Here is a 16,285-nt window from a genome sequence, read left to right as displayed (position 1 = left end):
GAGCGGCCGGGCCCGCGCCGCCCGGCGGGAGGGAGGGGCAGCGCGGGCGCAGGCGCGGCGCACGCGCGGTCCGCTCTTCCTGAGGCCCGGCGGCGGCAAGCGCGCGGCGGCCTGGCGGTTACTGCTGCTGCGGCAGGTACCGGGGCTGGGGAACCGGGAATGGGGCCGCCTCGGGGAGCGCCGGCCTCCCGCGGGGGAAGGGAAGGGGTAGGCCGGGCCCCCGCCTTCGGCTCCCGCGGGTCGCGCCTCGGCCCAGCCCGACGGGAGGCTGAGGCGGGCGGCGGGGGCCTGGGCCGGGCCTGGGGCAGGGCCGCGCCGGGCATGAGGCACCCGGTGCCGCCTCAGTCGCTGCCCTGGCCAGCGGCTGCCGGGCACTCGGGTAAACCAGTCCGCAGCTGGCGCTTAACGGAACGAGTGTTGTGGTTGGGGAAAGCTGTGTAATCTTTATGTGCTGTAACAGCCGCGGGATCTCTGGGCAAACATTAGGCCAACTCAAAGCCTTTAAGTGCTTCACGGTTTGTTACGTTGTCACTGTATTTATTTATTCTTTACTTTTTGGTTTTTGTCCCCTATATTTTTCCCTGTGAGGGTGGTGAGGCTCTGACACAGGTTGCCCAGAGAAGCTGTGGCTGCCCCATCCCTGGCAGTGTTCAAGGCCAGGCTGAAGGGAGCTTGGAGCAACCTGGTCTAGTGGAAGGTGTCCCTGCCCATGGCAGGGCGTTGGAACTAAACGGCTTTTAAGATCTCTTTCAACCCAAACCATTCTATGATTCTGTGACTATGATTTTGGCCACCAAAGCGTTAGTGATTGGGCAGAAGGGTCGGACCAGCAGTGCCCGCACAGCCCAGCCCAGCGCCCGCAGGTTCCAGGCAGCTCCTTATCAGGGCTGTGACACTGCTCTGGGTGGAGGGGTAAGCTGAGGCCGGAAACTCCGTGTGGTTGCCCGTTTGTGGACTTTCCCGGATGTTTTTCTCTTCATTCGTATTTATAAACACCAGTATTGCACAGAATGAACGTTTGATTGAAACAGGCTAAATAATATACGTTGGCATAAATTATTTAAAACTAGGGCATGTAGTTACGTGATTTAGTTATTTAGCCTGAGTGATGTAAAAACTCCCGGAATTAAGTTACTCTGTTCCATGGTTGTCTCTGTTTGATGTGTGTTGGCCTCATGCCCGCTGTCTTTGCAGCTCCCTGGAGCAGCAGTGTTCTGGTTCCAGGCAGGGTGGCTCACGGCAGCTGTAACTCTCAGTGAGCTTGGGGCATGTCTTAGTTTCCGGGTGTGGCTTTAGAGCACCTTCAGTTGGAAGCAAACTGCCAAACAGACTTTCAGATTCTGTTTGAAACCTCATGTGCAGAGGTAATCCAGTACCATCCTCCCTCCTGTTTTTTTACTCTCTCCTTAATGTGAAAACAGCGTGGATTTGGGGGAGTTGGTTTTTGAGCTGGAATACATCTTCTGAATTGGCTAGAGGGGGAAAACATCTGTCAAATATCAGAATAATTTTAGGTTGTGCATTATTGCATATTTAAAAGCAATTTTGTTTTTCTCAAAAACTTAGAGCTGTAAACATCCTTTAAACTATATTTTTTCAAGAGTTGGGGCTGCTGTTTGTATAGCACATGCCTCTGACACTCTGATTTTATCATCTTTACAGATATGAGCTCTGAATGGTAGCAGCTGTTTTCAGTGATGTAGATGCAACGATCTGCAGTTACACATGAAGTTGCAAACATATGAACTGTTCACCTTAAAGGAAAGCAATTATGTGTTTAGGATTGCCAGATGATATATACCATGGAGAATAGAAATAATTACTTTTAAAAACCAGTTATTAGAAAACTTCCAGAGTGGACCATGTGGACTTTTTAGCACTACACCGAAGTAACTCAGCTTGGTGAACTAGGGAAGCACGAACTCTTATCTCATGCACTGAAGCTGCCACAGATAGGGTAGAGAGATTTTTTTCCTTCCTGTCAAGAATTTTGCTCTTGTTACATTGTTGATGACTTATCGTTGTACTTGTTAAAGCGAAAGCAAACGTTCTGTTCTCTTTTCAGGCTTTCAGTGAGAAAGATTTGTGGAGATACAGAGTGGGGTGGGGACTTCTTTTTTAAATGTCAAACTTAACCTGCTTCTGCTCTGAGAACTGAAGGGAAATAGGAGTGGCAGTTGCTACAGTGCGTTTGAGGATGATAGTCTCATGCTGTTCTTCATCCCAAATAGATTCACAGCTCAGAGCTATTGTGTTCTACGTGGGTGCTGCATTACCTTTAGCCCATAGGTCATTATGGTCTGGCTCGAACATGGAGAAGGTCCAGCGGAGTGCCTTCTGGCCAGGCTTTGTGCATTAGAGGCTGGGATCAGCAGGCTTCACACAGTGAGGCTGGACTGGTGTTTGCGGAGGAGGGGAGGGCTGGGCAGCAGTGTTTGGCAGGAAGATCAAAGAAGAGTGGGAGGAAGATGGAGTCTGTCCTGAGGGGCAGGCGGAAGCACCTGATGAGCGAGTGTTGTGTGGGGGTGAGTGACAATGCGTCAGGCACTAGCCGAAACACTGTGTGTGGCCCTCTGCTGGTTAGTTTATCTAGGCATCATTCATATGGACTGAGTGAGGACAGGAATCTTTTCTTTACAAAGTTACCACGTAATCCAGTTCAGTTTGGCTTTGAGGGGACAGTTAAACATATATTTATTTTGCAAAGAAATTACTGATTTGTATGAAGTAGGATAATTGAATAAATTTGAACATAATTCTTTATGTGGAATAAACTTCTGCTCAATTCATACAGGAAAGCTGGGTTGGTTCACTTTTATACCTCTATAGCTACTTGTGACAGGTTTTTAGAAAACACACAATGATTTGTGTGTGCAGGATTGCTGTTAACATCTTAATTGTGAATAAGGCTCATGTGTGAAGCAGATCTGGTTGGTGGGGGTTTGTGGTGAAATACATGGGTGCCTGAAGCACTTGGGAAACTCTTAGCTGATAATTCATGCTCAAGTTCTTGAATCTTTGCTGCAGGAATACTGACTCTTTTTGTTTCTGCAGGATCTAGTACTACAAAACAGCAGTAATGTCAGCTATGGAGAACAACACAGAAAATATAGAGGAAGAGAAACCGACTGTAAGCAATGAGAGCACAGACAATGGCCCTGAAACAGCAACAGAAGAACAGCAGATGGACTTCAGTACAGAAATTATGAGTGTCACTGAGATGGAACAATCACCTGATAGTTCCCCTGACCTGAATGAAGAGAACATGCAGGAGAGTGAAATTCCCAATATTGAAAGTTTACAGACAACAGATATTGAGGCTGGCTTCCCTCCAGATTTTGACAAGTTCTGGAAAGTAGTAGAGGACAATCCCCAGGATTTCACGGGATGGGTATATCTACTACAGTACGTAGAGCAGGAGGTTAGTACACACCCCTCCGTTCTCCTTAGTGTTCCAGAAATATTCCAGTGACCAATCTAGAACTGTACATCAGGCTTTCATGGGTACTGTTTGAAGACAGTTGCCTTTGCCAGTGTTGTCAGCAGAGATCACAGAATAAAAACTGTCGCTTTTAAGGAAATGTTAAAGCAGTAATTGTTTTTAAAATAGCATGAAGGGTTTTTAAAGGAAAGGATTCATTGCTTTTCTTGTGTATTTCTTGCAGAACCACTTACCAGCTGCCAGGAAAGCATTTGACAGGTTTTTCACACATTATCCATATTGCTATGGATATTGGAAAAAGTATGCAGACCTTGAGAAGCGACACGACAACGTTAAGCAGTCTGATGAGGTATGTAGGTAGCTGGGTGCAGCTATTGCCGTTGGTCCTGTTAGCCAAACAATGACTAACCTACCGCAAGTCATTTGGCTGCCAGTACCTGCCATCTGTGGCCAGGTTTGTAGGGATTTTGTTTGCACTTGTCACATCTGTGGCATTTGTAGCTAATGTTTTCTCTCTTTGTTGGCAGGTGCGTTAAACCTCTACAGTTTGTCAAGCTTTGCAGTGCAAGCCTCTGTATTACACTGCAGCTTAACAAGTAGGGCAGGGCTTTTCTGTCGCTTACATTTATTATTCATTTTCAAAACAATATAGTTGGTTTGCTGGTCACAATTGCTGCATCTTATTGCATTTTTGGTCAGACGCTGTCAATGATGCTCTAATGGGTCTGTGCCCTATGGTCTGTACCCCAAAGCCTGCCCACACAACCTGGTCAGAATGCAGGGACCGCTGCGCTTTGAAGATCAAGACTCTGCACGTGGAGATCAGAACATTGCCATGTTCTATCCAACCTCCACCCAAATGGTAATGGTAGATTATTTAAACAAAATTCCAGTAATTAGTATTTCTAAGGTTCACCGGATAACACAGTGTTGCCTCTCTATTAGGACACCATTAAGTATTTGAAGTACAGTTCATGTTCTCTTCATAGGTTTATCGCAGAGGGCTTCAGGCAATTCCTCTTAGTGTTGATCTTTGGATACATTATATAAACTTCTTAAAGGAGACCTTGGACCCTGCTGATCCTGAAACGAACAGTACGATTCGAGGGTAAGTTGAATGCAGACTAGGTGATAACAGGAAGCCTATGTGTACATTATGTAGCAGTGTAATCAGATTAATATGTTTAAGATGAGGGGCAAGCTAGTTACTGCAGTTACTGTAAGGATTTCTAGGAGATGATTGAGCCAAATTCCATAAGAAGGGGTGGACAGTACAATGTGGTAACAGGCTCAGAAGTTGTGACTTGAGAGTTTCAGACTAGACATTGGGAAATGCTTTGTGCAGCATTCTGTGGGGAACTGGAAAAGGTTCCCCGTAGAATTTTTGGAATTCAATTTCTTGGAGGTTTTCAAGGTGTGGCTAAAATGTGTCTGACCGCACCTGTTGCTGGCAGTGGTCCTCATTAGAGTAAGATGTTGAACTAAAGTTTGATCCCAAATCTTATTTGAGTTTTAACTGAAGCTTCTAGCTACATGATTGGTGTACGACTTTTGTGTGTTAAACTGCTCAAGTAAGGCCTTTAGAATCTTTACAAGACAAAAGTGGTAAAGGTTATGTATTTCCCTGATGTCTTGCACTCCTGCAAGTGGCTTTTTGTGTTGCCTTTATTTATTCTGTTATGGTAATGCCGGAGGAAAAAACAGTGAGTGTGAACTTTTTAGAGATCTTGCTACAGATGTCTAGAAAATGCTTTGAAGAATTTAAATAATGAACATAAGTGTGTTGCAAGTAAAAGAGTGTGCTCATAATCTTTACATAAGAGCCAGAACTCTTCTTCCTTGTTCTGTCACTGCATCCAGAAACAACTGTAAAATTACTTTGTTTTTCAGCGCCTATGAACATGCAGTCTTAGCTGCTGGGACAGATTTCCGTTCCGACAGACTGTGGGAAATGTATATAAACTGGGAAAATGAACAGGGAAACCTAAGGGAAGTTACATCCATCTATGACCGCATCCTTGGAATTCCAACGCAGCTCTACAGTCATCACTTCCAGAGGTAAAGAGAAAACAAAGATTTAATGTTGAGCACACACTAATCTACTTCTGTAAATGTGGAAATATTCACTCAGAACAAAAACTTGAAATAGTTACTTAATTTTATGTACTTATTTAAGTGCTTCAAAGTACTCATGCATTGTAGGAATTAAGTTTTAGATAAATTCACAAATTCTGCTGTGGAATAAAGGAAGGCTTTGGAATTGTGGGGACGAGCAGAGGATGTGTTTGAAAAATCAGAATGAGCAGTTTTGAACTTTAATTCCTTATGCAGTGCTCACATGAAACTAATTGCGAAGAGAGAAATACTTGGTTAGGTTTTAGACAGGGGAATTCTGCACTATTAATGGAGAGGTTAAGAGGAAACGAGAAACCTTAGTTATATTACGCACTAGTCTTTTCCATAATTGCTACAGATCTTTTGGGTTTGGAAATAAAGTATCTCCCTCTAAAACTAGTCTTGTCCTTAGCCATCAATTTTACATGGCAGGCGGTTTGTCTTTGCCACTGCAGTTCATCATCCTTCCATTTCTCTTTGAATTTTGAAGTCTGATAGGTGGTAGAAGTTGCATTTTGTGTGTATGTGTTGCCAGAAATGCCTCTAGATTGATAAAGTAATGCAGAATCTTACTGGGACGACTTACTCTGCTCCGGTTAGGCAGAGTGTTGCAACATGAAACTTGACTTGTTTCTAACTGTTCCTAGGTTTAAAGAACACATACAGAACAACCTGCCTCGAGACTTTCTGACTACTGAGCAGTTTGTTCAGCTGCGCAGAGAATTAGCGTCTGTGAACGGCCATAGCGGGGAGGACACGCAGCCTGACGATGACCTGCCCTCTGGTGCTGAAGATATAACTGACCCTGCCAAGGTACGGGTGTAGGGGATGTTCATTGGTGTTTCTTGCCTTACTCTGTGCCTGAAAGACAGGTTTATTTGCAGAGAATTTAGCGTATCGGTAGCTGAGGTGTTCCCATAGTTCTGCTTATCACCACTCTTTGGCTTGTGTGATAACTACTACTGTCTACAGGATACACCTTTCCAGTGTTTTCATAGGCGTTAAAGCAGTGGAGTTTAAAAATGAAAGAAGTCATGTGCAAAACTTTAGGAATGAATGAATTGTTCCAGATGAAGAAATTAGTAACTGTGGTCTAAGAAAGCTCCTCATCAGCAATGCTCTGTGCAGGTCAGAGCCTTCAAGGGCATATGAAAACTTCTCTATCCAAAGGCATTGCTGACTGAAAACATACACATACTGGCACCAAGTTTGACTGGGATTTAAATTAATCTCTGATCTCAGTCATCTTCAGCATAGAAGCAAAACTTCAAATAGAAACCCTGTTCAGAAGGGCTGCGCTGGGGGCAGTGTCCCTTCCTGTCCTCTGGCTCTTCAGGGTAGAGTTTAATATATCTGTGATACTTTTAATTTCTACATATTACTGTCATCATGAAATGCATTTACAAAGGTGAAACTGTGTCTACCTGAGTTACCTTTTTAAAAATTATGTTTTAGCTGATCACTGAGATAGAAAACATGAGGCACAGGATCATTGAGATTCATCAAGAAATGTTTAACCACAATGAACATGAAGTCAGTAAGAGGTGGACGTTTGAAGAAGCGGTAAGTTTGTTTTTCCTGTGTAAGGCAGCGTGCACAAGAGCTCTTGAACAGAGGCCTGGGAGCTAGGAATTTTGAGTAACAGGTCACACGATTTAAACTGTTGTGGGCTTTGAACAAAGATCAAGTTTCACTTCTCTGCCATTTTTCTTGTGAAAAGGCAACTTGTGAGGTCAACTCTGTCACCTCATGGCTTAAAAATCTTAAAGTAGTATTTGGAGAGAGGCGAGGTGGTGTGATGTTTAGTAAGTGGCCTTTATACATGCATGAAAAGCTGTGTTGAGTGAGTGCTGCCTTATGCATCTGGGGTGATGCAAATGAAAGGCATGAAGATGATTCTCATTGAAGAGGTAAGCCTGTCCTAAAAGGAGAATGAAGTTTGTGTGGTTTTATATTTAAACATTGTGGTCTTAAACCTGAAATCAGTTAGGTTTTGTTTTCCAGAATTAGCCATCATAACGTGCAGCTCCTGTGTGCAATATATTAACAGCAATTAATTAAATTATTTGATCACTGCAAATACAGAATTTTTTCTATGTAGAATGAAGTTTGGTTACTTTTGAAAATCAACCTGAGTTTTTAATTCTCAGTCTTTTTTAATTTTTTTCTTCCTGGCAAATACCATGTTTCATAACATGGTTCTTGTTTTAAATTCACTTTCGTTGTAAAGAGTACATTGTACAGATGCCTTGTAAGCCACAGGTGTCATGAAAGGGACCTGAAGGATCATCAGGTCCAGCCTTTCTAGGCAAAGCATGACCTAGATTAGATGTCCCAGCACCCTCTCTAGCTAAATCTTAACGGTGTCTGATGTAAACTTGAGAGCATGGTACGTGGTCAGTAGTAGTGCTGTAGAAGAGGACAAGGCGTGCCTAGGGGCAGGGGGGTGGTGGTTTGCCCTTCCTGTCCCACAGCAGCCTGAAGGGCTGTTACAGCCTTGCATGTCACAGGGTTGCTGTTGTACCGGTACCTGTCTCGGGAGGCAGCAGAGTGTGTCCCTAGAGTAGGCAAGTATGCAGATGTATTGTGGAAAATGGTTATGTGAGTGTAGGTGTTCTTGGCTAAGGGAAACTGTACCTACAGATGATTGACGTGGAAGAGTGATAAAACCGTGGACATGTTGCAGAAGATGTGCCATAAAGAGGGTGTCCTCTCTTCTGCTGGCCAGAATCAATACTTTGTATGTCATGAGAGTGTATTTGCTCTGTAGATATCAGCGTGCTGGACCCGTGAGGACTTTGAAGTATAAAGTCTTTATAATGGACAGAAAAGAGGTTGATGAGCAACAGGATATCACATAAGTGATGGAGAGCACTTAGACAAGTTTTACTGTTATTTTACTGGGAACAATGAGCCTGTGAATCTGCCAAAGTGGAAAAAGAGCATTGGGTTCTCTTGCAGAGCTCAGTGAGGAGTGTGGTGGGGGTTATTGGCTTCAAATTTCAGGTGATCTGGAAGAATTGAATGTTACTCATTGATTATTTTAAGTTCTTTATCCATTCACATGTATTTGTATCGGAGATATCTCAGTAGAGGAGAGAAATAATCAGGTAAAATTAAGGATGAAGAAGAGAAAAAGCACAAGATCTCTGGAAAGATGCTTTGCTGTGGTTACTTCAAAGCAATGTTTAGATTTGCTGTTCTGAACTCTGTCCCAGTCAGCTCCTCTTGTGGGCATCAGAAAAAATACGATCTTGGAATAACCAGCTTCATGTACATAATGTGAAGTTCAGTTCAATGCTCTGTCTTCTCTTTGTCGTGCATTTAATTTGTAGGCTATGCACTAGTACAACAGTAAGTACTTCAGCTGTATGTATGTGTGTATGTGGGTAATACCCATTGTTGTCACCGCAGGTTTGCAAGGGATGAACTGTGGTGAGTTCTTCCTCAGTTCTGTACATGCTAGCACTCAAAAAGCTTTCTAGAAAAGCCAAGCTACAAGCATAGAGTGTAACTGTTGGCAAAATATCTTGGTCAGTACTTGGGTAACCCCAGCAGACTTGTGTGAATAGATAATGGTGTATCAGATTGAGGTCCTGTTTATTTAAATGGTATTACTTGAATGGTGTGTGGCTGTTTGTTTATTTTTAGCACAACTTAGTGGTGTGCTTCTTAGTCACAAGTTGCCATGCTGTGACTCTTGCAGATAAAGAGGCCTTACTTTCACGTAAAACCTCTGGAGAAAATTCAGCTGAAAAACTGGAAAGAGTACTTAGAATTTGAGATAGAAAATGGCACTCATGAGAGAGTTGTGGTCCTCTTTGAAAGATGTGTTATTTCATGTGCCCTCTATGAGGACTTCTGGATTAAGGTAAGGGAAAGGGTTTACCACCCATCTCCTGCCGATGGCATACATTGATCTAGTGACTAACCTTTTGTACTCTTGTGGAATGTTGTTCATATATAACTATATCTGTTGCATTAGGAGATGGTCTGCTTGCAACCAGATTTGACTGCTGCATATGCCAACCTCGTTGCCTCTCTACGTCCTTCCTTACAGAAACTAGTCTAGTGGTTCCATAAAGGTGCTGAATGGGTTTAAACAAAAGAATTTTATCGTTCTGTCATGTTTTTAAAGACAATTATAAGCTTTAAATTTTCCAATCTCTGCTCTGTTTTCAACTATAGTATGCCAAATACATGGAGAATCATAGTATTGAAGGCGTGAGGCATGTCTACAGCAGGGCTTGTACAATACATCTTCCTAAGAAACCAATGGTTCACATGCTGTGGGCTGCCTTTGAGGAACAGCAGGGTAAGAGCAGTGGTTGTTTTTCCTGGGAGGGATTCTGTTTTTAAGAGGCTGTGGATGTCTCATATCTTAAAGCATCTTCACCGGTGTTTTAGGCAACATCGATGAAGCAAGAAGAATCTTGAAAACCTTTGAAGAGTGTATCCTAGGGCTCGCAATGATTCGCTTGCGAAGAGTGAGCTTAGAACGCAGACACGGAAACATGGAAGATGCTGAACACCTGCTTGAAGAAGCTGTTAGAAATGCCAAATCAGTTAGTGAATCGTCATTTTATGCCATCAAATTAGCTCGACACCTCTTCAAAGTACAGAAAAATCTTCCAAAGGCAAGAAAAGTGCTGTCAGAAGCCATAGAAATTGACAAAGTATGTGTTCCCTCTTTCCTGTCTTAAAAAAAAACCCAAAAAAAAGATCCTGGTATTTTTCTCTCTTTCTGAACCATTTTTTTAAAGACATGGCAACAATGATGACAGGAGTTTGTACCTGTATGTGGTGTTCCCTTACTACATGGAGACAACAGTCCCTCTAACCTGATGTTGCCGTACTTGCAGACCTGGAAGTTTGCAGGTTTTTTTAATCAGAAGCATAATGTGCTTCATACCTTCAGTTTTCCTTTTCACTTATAAATCTCCATCTTTTCATTTATGAATCTCAAATATTTATATCACATCTTAAGGTGAACTGAGTGGATCGTGTAGGCAGTACTTGCAGACTGGTTTGTGTAACCACAGAAACATTTGGCACTCTGAATACTATAAGCTTACTCTTAGCAAAGTGCGACATGTGTCTTTGTAGTGTCACACTGTGAAACATGCCTTTGAAGTGTCACTTCTGTTTGTGAAGCAAACCAGGTCAAAGATGACCAATGTAAAAAGAAAAACTTGTTGTTGACTATTCTAGTGTGTATTTGTGGTTTAAACATTCTGCTCTGCACCTGGTAGACGTAGATACAGTGTCACATACCAAATGTGACAGCTCTGCAACTTCTCATACATTTTTTGTACAGGAAAATACAAAGCTGTACCTCAACTTGCTTGAAATGGAGTACAGTGGCGATCTCAAGCAGAATGAAGAAAACATCCTGAGCTGCTTTGATAAAGCTGTCAATGGCGCCTTGTCCATAAAAATGAGGATTACGTTTTCTCAGCGAAAAGTGGAATTCCTCGAAGATTTTGGTTCTGATGTAACCAAGTAAGATGTGATCTGTGCAACAGCCAAATTAGGGTCACCCAAAGAGCACGTGTGGAAGGGATAGGGATAGGTTGGCTCAGTGGCATCCATTAGATTGTTCCTGTGTGCTGTCAGCTCTTTGTTGAGGGATAGCTGCTTTTCAAAACTAAATTCCTGGGTTTAAATTGGAATATCTTTTCAGAAAATTATCCTTGTTTTCTTTTTTTTCCTGAAATATCTAATGCCTCATAGAGCAAATCATACTGCTTGTAACTTCTTACTGTGGTTTTGCTAAGTCGTAGAGGAGGGTGCTCTTCCAAGGGCACATGTTTTGTGACAGGGGTATGATTTGATGCTCTATGCCCTGCGAGCTGCTGCTTGAGGTTTCCCAAACCACACTGATGTGGTTGTTCTGTGTTCAAAAGTATTAACAATGCTCTGTGCTTATGTGGGCGATCAGGTGCTAGAGCTGCAACTTTTAAATTAAATACTAGATACACTTTTTTCCTCTTAATTCTCTATTGCAAAACAAGCTCTTGTTTTTATTTACACTTTGCTGCTGAATAACTCGGAAGGACTAACCACGAGTTAGTTTTTCTGCTTTGCATGCTTTTAACAACAGCTGTCCTTAATTCCTGCTGAGTCTGACCGTTCTAACTGGCATGGCAGCCAAGTGCTGCCAGTCTGGGATCCTGGGTACATCAAACAAAATGAAGTTTTCAGTTCCCAAATAATACTTGAGCACAGAATAAACACAAGAAACTGTTTCCACCAAGAGCAATATTAACAGAAGCAGCAGCTTTCATAAACTGGTATGCAGCAGATGAAATCATATTTCCCATTTTGGGAAATGATATTTTGCTATTAGTGGGAATTTTAGCTAGCACTCTTCAGTGCTGCACAGAATACACGTGTTCTTCCCATGTTGTTTGGGAAAAGGCTATAGGTGCTGCTTTGGAATTGTAATAATTTTGTGTAATACTCATTTCCAGTATTTAAAGAAATGTTGATTACTAAATCTCAGTGCTGCTGTGGATGGCATCAGTGCGCAGCTGAGGGAACGCAGGCGCTGGAAGGAGCAGCTGTAGCACAAATAAGTTTAAGGAAACTTCATTATAAAAGGCAGCTTTATAAAAACCACATGAAGTGTGATAAAAGCTGAGCAAGTTGGGGATTTCCGAGCTAACAGAAAATTCTTCGCTATGCACTGGGGAGTCAAATTAAGATTTTTGGCTTTCCCATCTCCGTGGTGGATCACTGATAAAGAATTGGTTATGATTCAGTTTGTTTTAGAATTATTTTGCATTTTTACGGTTTCAAGTAGATGTTTTAAAATGGCTTAAATGTTTACATGAAAATGGTGAGCAAAGCTCTTGTTTCTTTTTGCCTCATCAGGCTTCTGGATGCCTATGATGAACATCAGGCCCTTCTCAAGGAGCAGGATTCTTTGAAGAGGAGAGCGGAGAACGGGTAGGCAGTCTGCTCACCTGGGGTGTAAGCTGGCTCGAGAGCTGATCAGTCCAGGATAGCTGGAACATGGACTGCACTGAGCTGTAGCTGGTACAAAGCACCTTGGAAATGCTTGAAAAATTGTTCAGAGAACAATCTTGGAGCCTATATTTTCCTTTAGTCTGTTAGTATATATAGATATATATATATACACACATTTTTTCAGCTTTAAAGCTACTGCTTGCAAGAACAAAACTACTATGGTTTTTTTGATCACTTAAAATACACTAAATAGGGCTATGCTGTTGGCTTCAATATTTGCAGATGGATTTATTGGAAAGTAACTTTCTGAATTGTTTCTCAGGAAAGCTAAACAGTACTGGTAAAAATAACTCAGTCTTTAAGCAGAAGCACGCTTCTGCTGTCTCAGGTGGTGCACCAGAACAATTAAAACCCCAGACTGTTGTTCTGAAGCACGATATACTACTGTCCTTCTCTAAATCAATTTCTGCTACCCTGTTTGGACAGGGCACCACATCTGAAAATACTACTTAACTTTGTGCGTTACAACATTTCTCACCCAGAAGCTCAGCATTTAGTCTAAGGTGCCATTTACAAGTGTATATTAACTTCGCAGGTCAGAGGAGCCAGATGAAAAGAAAATGCTCACAGATGACCCAACACTGGCATCAGCACAGATGATGGATGGAGACATGCAAGTCAATCAGGCAGCGTATAACTACAATGCCTGGTACCAGGTGGGTGTGCGCTTTGGGTGCTGCACTGAGTGTGCACGTTCATGCACACATGTTGTGCTTTTCCTGGTGACTCTCTGGCCCAGCGTCAAAAGCTTGGAGTAGAAATTTAGCTCCTGTTTTTGTTGGTTCCCCTTTAGCCTGTTACACGAGTGTAAGGTATTTCTCCTGGTGCAGCAGGAGGAGCAGTTTGGTGCCAGCTCTTCACGTGAAGGGGTGTGTTACAGCTATTAGTGACATTGCTGGCTGAGGGCAATAGGCAGGTTGTGTGCTGAAACGCTTTGTCCAGGAGACTCACTTTGGGATTCCAGTTTACTGTGCATTTTGGTAGTTACCTTCTCCAACTAGTAGTTCCCGTAACATCTTGGTATGGGTTCCAATGCACTGGTACAGTATCCATGCAGAATCAGTCCGTTCAACAGCTTGGCCCGTGGGTCTGCTCTTGCATGACATTTCATTTTGTCCCCTTGAGGGTCTTAAAGAGGGCATTGGTAATTCCATACCAATGTACCACACCTCGGCTTCCTCCTCTTGTGGCAGCAGCAACCTCCAGCATGTGCTCTGCTTCCTTCTAGACTGGTAGTCTGGTTTTGTCCCAGGGGCAGGCTGTAGAGCTTCGCCTTTCTGTGCGAGGTAAAGGTGGGTGCTGCTGGTGCCCTCTCAGCTGGGATGAGAGCAACGAAGGCTTGGAATGCTTATTCTGAGTTATGAGTCGCTGGGGGTCCAGCTGAAGCTTTTCCTGAAGCATTTTAATGAAAACTGTTATTCAGGCTGTAAGGAGCTTGCCAAGCCAGTGAGAACAGCATTTGCAGGTGGGACATGACCCAGCCATTGTGTAACTCTGGTTTAGAATTGCCTGTGTCAAGGTCAAGTGTTCTTTCCAAAGTCGGTTGGTGAAAGGTGCCTCACCCCCTCAGCATGGGGAGACTCTGCCCAGCACTGGGCCGGGAAAAATGCCCCGAGTTTTCAAACTCAGAATGGTGGGAATGGCAGGCTGACAGTGCTGGTGGTCTGCATCCTGTCGTTGAGACAGTAACTCCATCACCGTCTGCCTGCTGTGCATTTTACAGTCTGCTTGAGAATAGCAGAGGCGTGTGTTCGTGCTGCCCCCAGAAGGCTGCGTGCCTGGGCACAGCTTGTGGCAGTGTGGCCATGGGAACCGCCTTGGTGACGGTCTCTGCTGGCTGCAGACAGGAGGGTTCAGCGTGAGGGAGTGATGTTGGGGCACTTCAGCCGCTCCCCCCCCCGGGGGGCGTGCTGTGATGGGGGATGCAGAGCTAGAACACAGGCTGTTCCTGCTTCCCTCACCACCTGCTCCCTCTTTTTCCTTCCCTTTTATGAAGTCTTGTTGAAAGGGAAGTGACAGGGAGCTACAGAGCAGGTACCAAGGGGGTATCTGAGGAACAAGAGGGAGCCCCCGACTTCTGTACTGGAAGACTTATCACTTGTGCCTTTATTAAGTGACTAAAACCATGAGGGGCAGCGGTATGGCCTCCATGCTGGCGCTTGTTACAAGTCTGGCCCTGGCCTTGTGACTGCAGCCACTTGTTTCACAAAGGTGCCTTGCAGCAGGGGGTCAGGGTGGTTGGGAATTGATGGGCCTTGTGCTGCAGGGAGCACCTCTGGGTGTTCCTTCTGCCTTCCACGCCAGCCTGAGGCACCAGCTGTGTGCAGGACCTCGGTGCAGAGACCTGGCTATGGTGGCTGTGACATGGTGACCACGCTGGCCGCTGCAATACAGCGTTCCTTTCTGGAATGGCAGCTGGCTGCTCATCGGGCATTCCGCATGGAGCATGGGCACTCTGACTTACACTACCCTCTTCTTGGGGTTTTTTTCCAGTACAATTACCAGAACGCGTGGAATTATGGACAGTATTATCATGCGACTTGATCCGAAGAGTGAGTGAAGGTCACTGTGCTGCAGTTTTGACGAAGACAGGATACAAAGAAATTCTATTTTTCTAAATTAGGGATGTGAAAGAACTGTTGTAATACCTGCTTTTTGGTCTTCTGCATGTGAAGTGAGCTGGTGTTCCCAGGGTACGTGTGAAGCAAGATCTGTGTGCTGGTAACGGATAAATGGTATCTCTGTACAACTCTAGTTTACCATAAATGCGTCTGTTTTGGTTTTTTAATTCCCTGCACTAATTTATGGAGGTATCTGAAGAATTTTTCCGGTCTCAGGACGATGCTGTGGATTTAACCAGTAAAGCTGTAGGGGTTTTGCTTTGGTTGGGTTTCCCCCAAAGCCGCTGTGCCACCCCAGCTGCCGCAGGATGCAGCAGCTCAGGCACACAGCGCTCCTCTCCTGCTCTGCTCTCCAGCCACATGTCACGACCTGCTTCTATCACGACATCTTCCCTGTGCCCATGAGCCAACCCAGACTGCTTTCTTTGTGGTGTTAAGATTGAAACTCCGATGACACTGGCAGCCTTTGCAAGCTGCGGTACGTATTTTCTATTCCATGTGGGGGTCGACAATTAAAATGCAGTGCAAAATGATGTTGCATTCTTTTTTAAAAAGCACAAACTGTGTTTGGGATGATTTTTGTATTTAGAGTTTTTCATGTACACAGTGTGAGCAAACTTTTTTTCATTTTGATCAAAGTGATCATTCCCATTTTTGTAATAAAAGCAAGGAATTCAGTAAGTCCTCTGAGCTTTCTTGGATTGCCTCATTCAAGCCAGGAGTAAGAACGCTGGAGTCTCAGTTCTACCCCTCTGCTGTTCAAACGCCTGTGGCACTGGAATGCCTGGGGTATCAATGTAAACGTTTCCCTCTCGTTTAGGTTAACTAAAATTGTTGGCCTAGTGCTTCTGTAAAATCCAGCAGCTACACAGAAGGTAAAACTGAGGGGGAAGTGTATGGCTGATGGGTGGAGCAGGGTGTTGAAGGACATGCTCTGCTGTAAAAGACTGCTCAGCCCTGGGAAGGGTAATAAAACCACTCGTGGCTGTTAGAGGTGGGGCTGCTTGTCCTGTAACAGTTTGCTGGAGGTCTGTGCAACTGCCCCCTCCCACGTAAGAGAAGGAAGTTGTAAGGT

At 43.9% G+C, this 16,285-nt stretch overlaps 1 protein-coding gene and 1 non-coding gene across 9 annotated transcripts; both read left to right on the top strand.

The window, feature by feature from the left end:
* Positions 1–46: 46 nt before the first annotated feature.
* Positions 47–15,891, top strand: PRPF39 (pre-mRNA processing factor 39). 8 transcript variants are annotated; one of them, XR_003991271.1, is made up of 15 exons: positions 52–136; positions 3,055–3,421; positions 3,666–4,304; positions 4,432–4,550; positions 5,333–5,500; positions 6,205–6,370; positions 7,013–7,120; positions 9,264–9,428; positions 9,543–9,642; positions 9,746–9,872; positions 9,965–10,233; positions 10,875–11,059; positions 12,434–12,508; positions 13,125–13,245; positions 15,083–15,891. XR_003991271.1 is itself a non-coding variant. In XM_030484948.1 (15 exons), exons 4-15 carry the CDS (start codon positions 4,218–4,220, stop codon positions 15,131–15,133), a joined length of 1,641 nt encoding a protein of 546 aa, XP_030340808.1. In that variant the 5' UTR covers positions 52–136; positions 3,055–3,421; positions 3,666–3,791; positions 3,970–4,217; the 3' UTR covers positions 15,134–15,888. The 8 variants fall into 8 exon arrangements, 7 of the variants coding, with proteins under 7 accessions (XP_030340804.1, XP_030340808.1, XP_030340809.1 ...); XM_030484948.1 differs by lacking the exon at positions 9,543–9,642 and having other exon boundaries at positions 3,666–3,791; positions 3,970–4,304; positions 15,083–15,888; XM_030484949.1 differs by lacking the exon at positions 9,543–9,642 and having other exon boundaries at positions 3,666–4,038; positions 4,142–4,304; positions 15,083–15,888.
* On the top strand, positions 10,324–10,410 carry LOC115607782. The gene has a single exon (XR_003991347.1). It is a non-coding gene; the product is annotated as a small nucleolar RNA SNORD127 (small nucleolar RNA).
* Positions 15,892–16,285: the final 394 nt, after the last annotated feature.

The sequence above is a fragment of the Strigops habroptila genome, chromosome 4 (genome assembly GCF_004027225.2).
Source record: "Strigops habroptila isolate Jane chromosome 4, bStrHab1.2.pri, whole genome shotgun sequence".
NCBI classification, from domain to species: domain Eukaryota; kingdom Metazoa; phylum Chordata; class Aves; order Psittaciformes; family Psittacidae; genus Strigops; species Strigops habroptila.
The sequence above is the reverse complement of the archived record's forward strand: the minus strand, read 5'-3'. Positions and strand labels throughout refer to the sequence as shown.

Excerpts from the sequence above, each read along its gene's own strand:
- PRPF39 (XM_030484944.1), top strand. The coding sequence starts at position 3,080 with ATGTCAGCTATGGAGAACAACACAGAAAATATAGAGGAAGAGAAACCG. Across the intron at positions 5,501-6,204 it reads TACAGTCATCACTTCCAGAG|GTTTAAAGAACACATACAGA; the intron begins GTAAAGAGAAAA and ends AACTGTTCCTAG. Across the intron at positions 7,121-9,263 it reads GGTGGACGTTTGAAGAAGCG|ATAAAGAGGCCTTACTTTCA; the intron begins GTAAGTTTGTTT and ends TGACTCTTGCAG.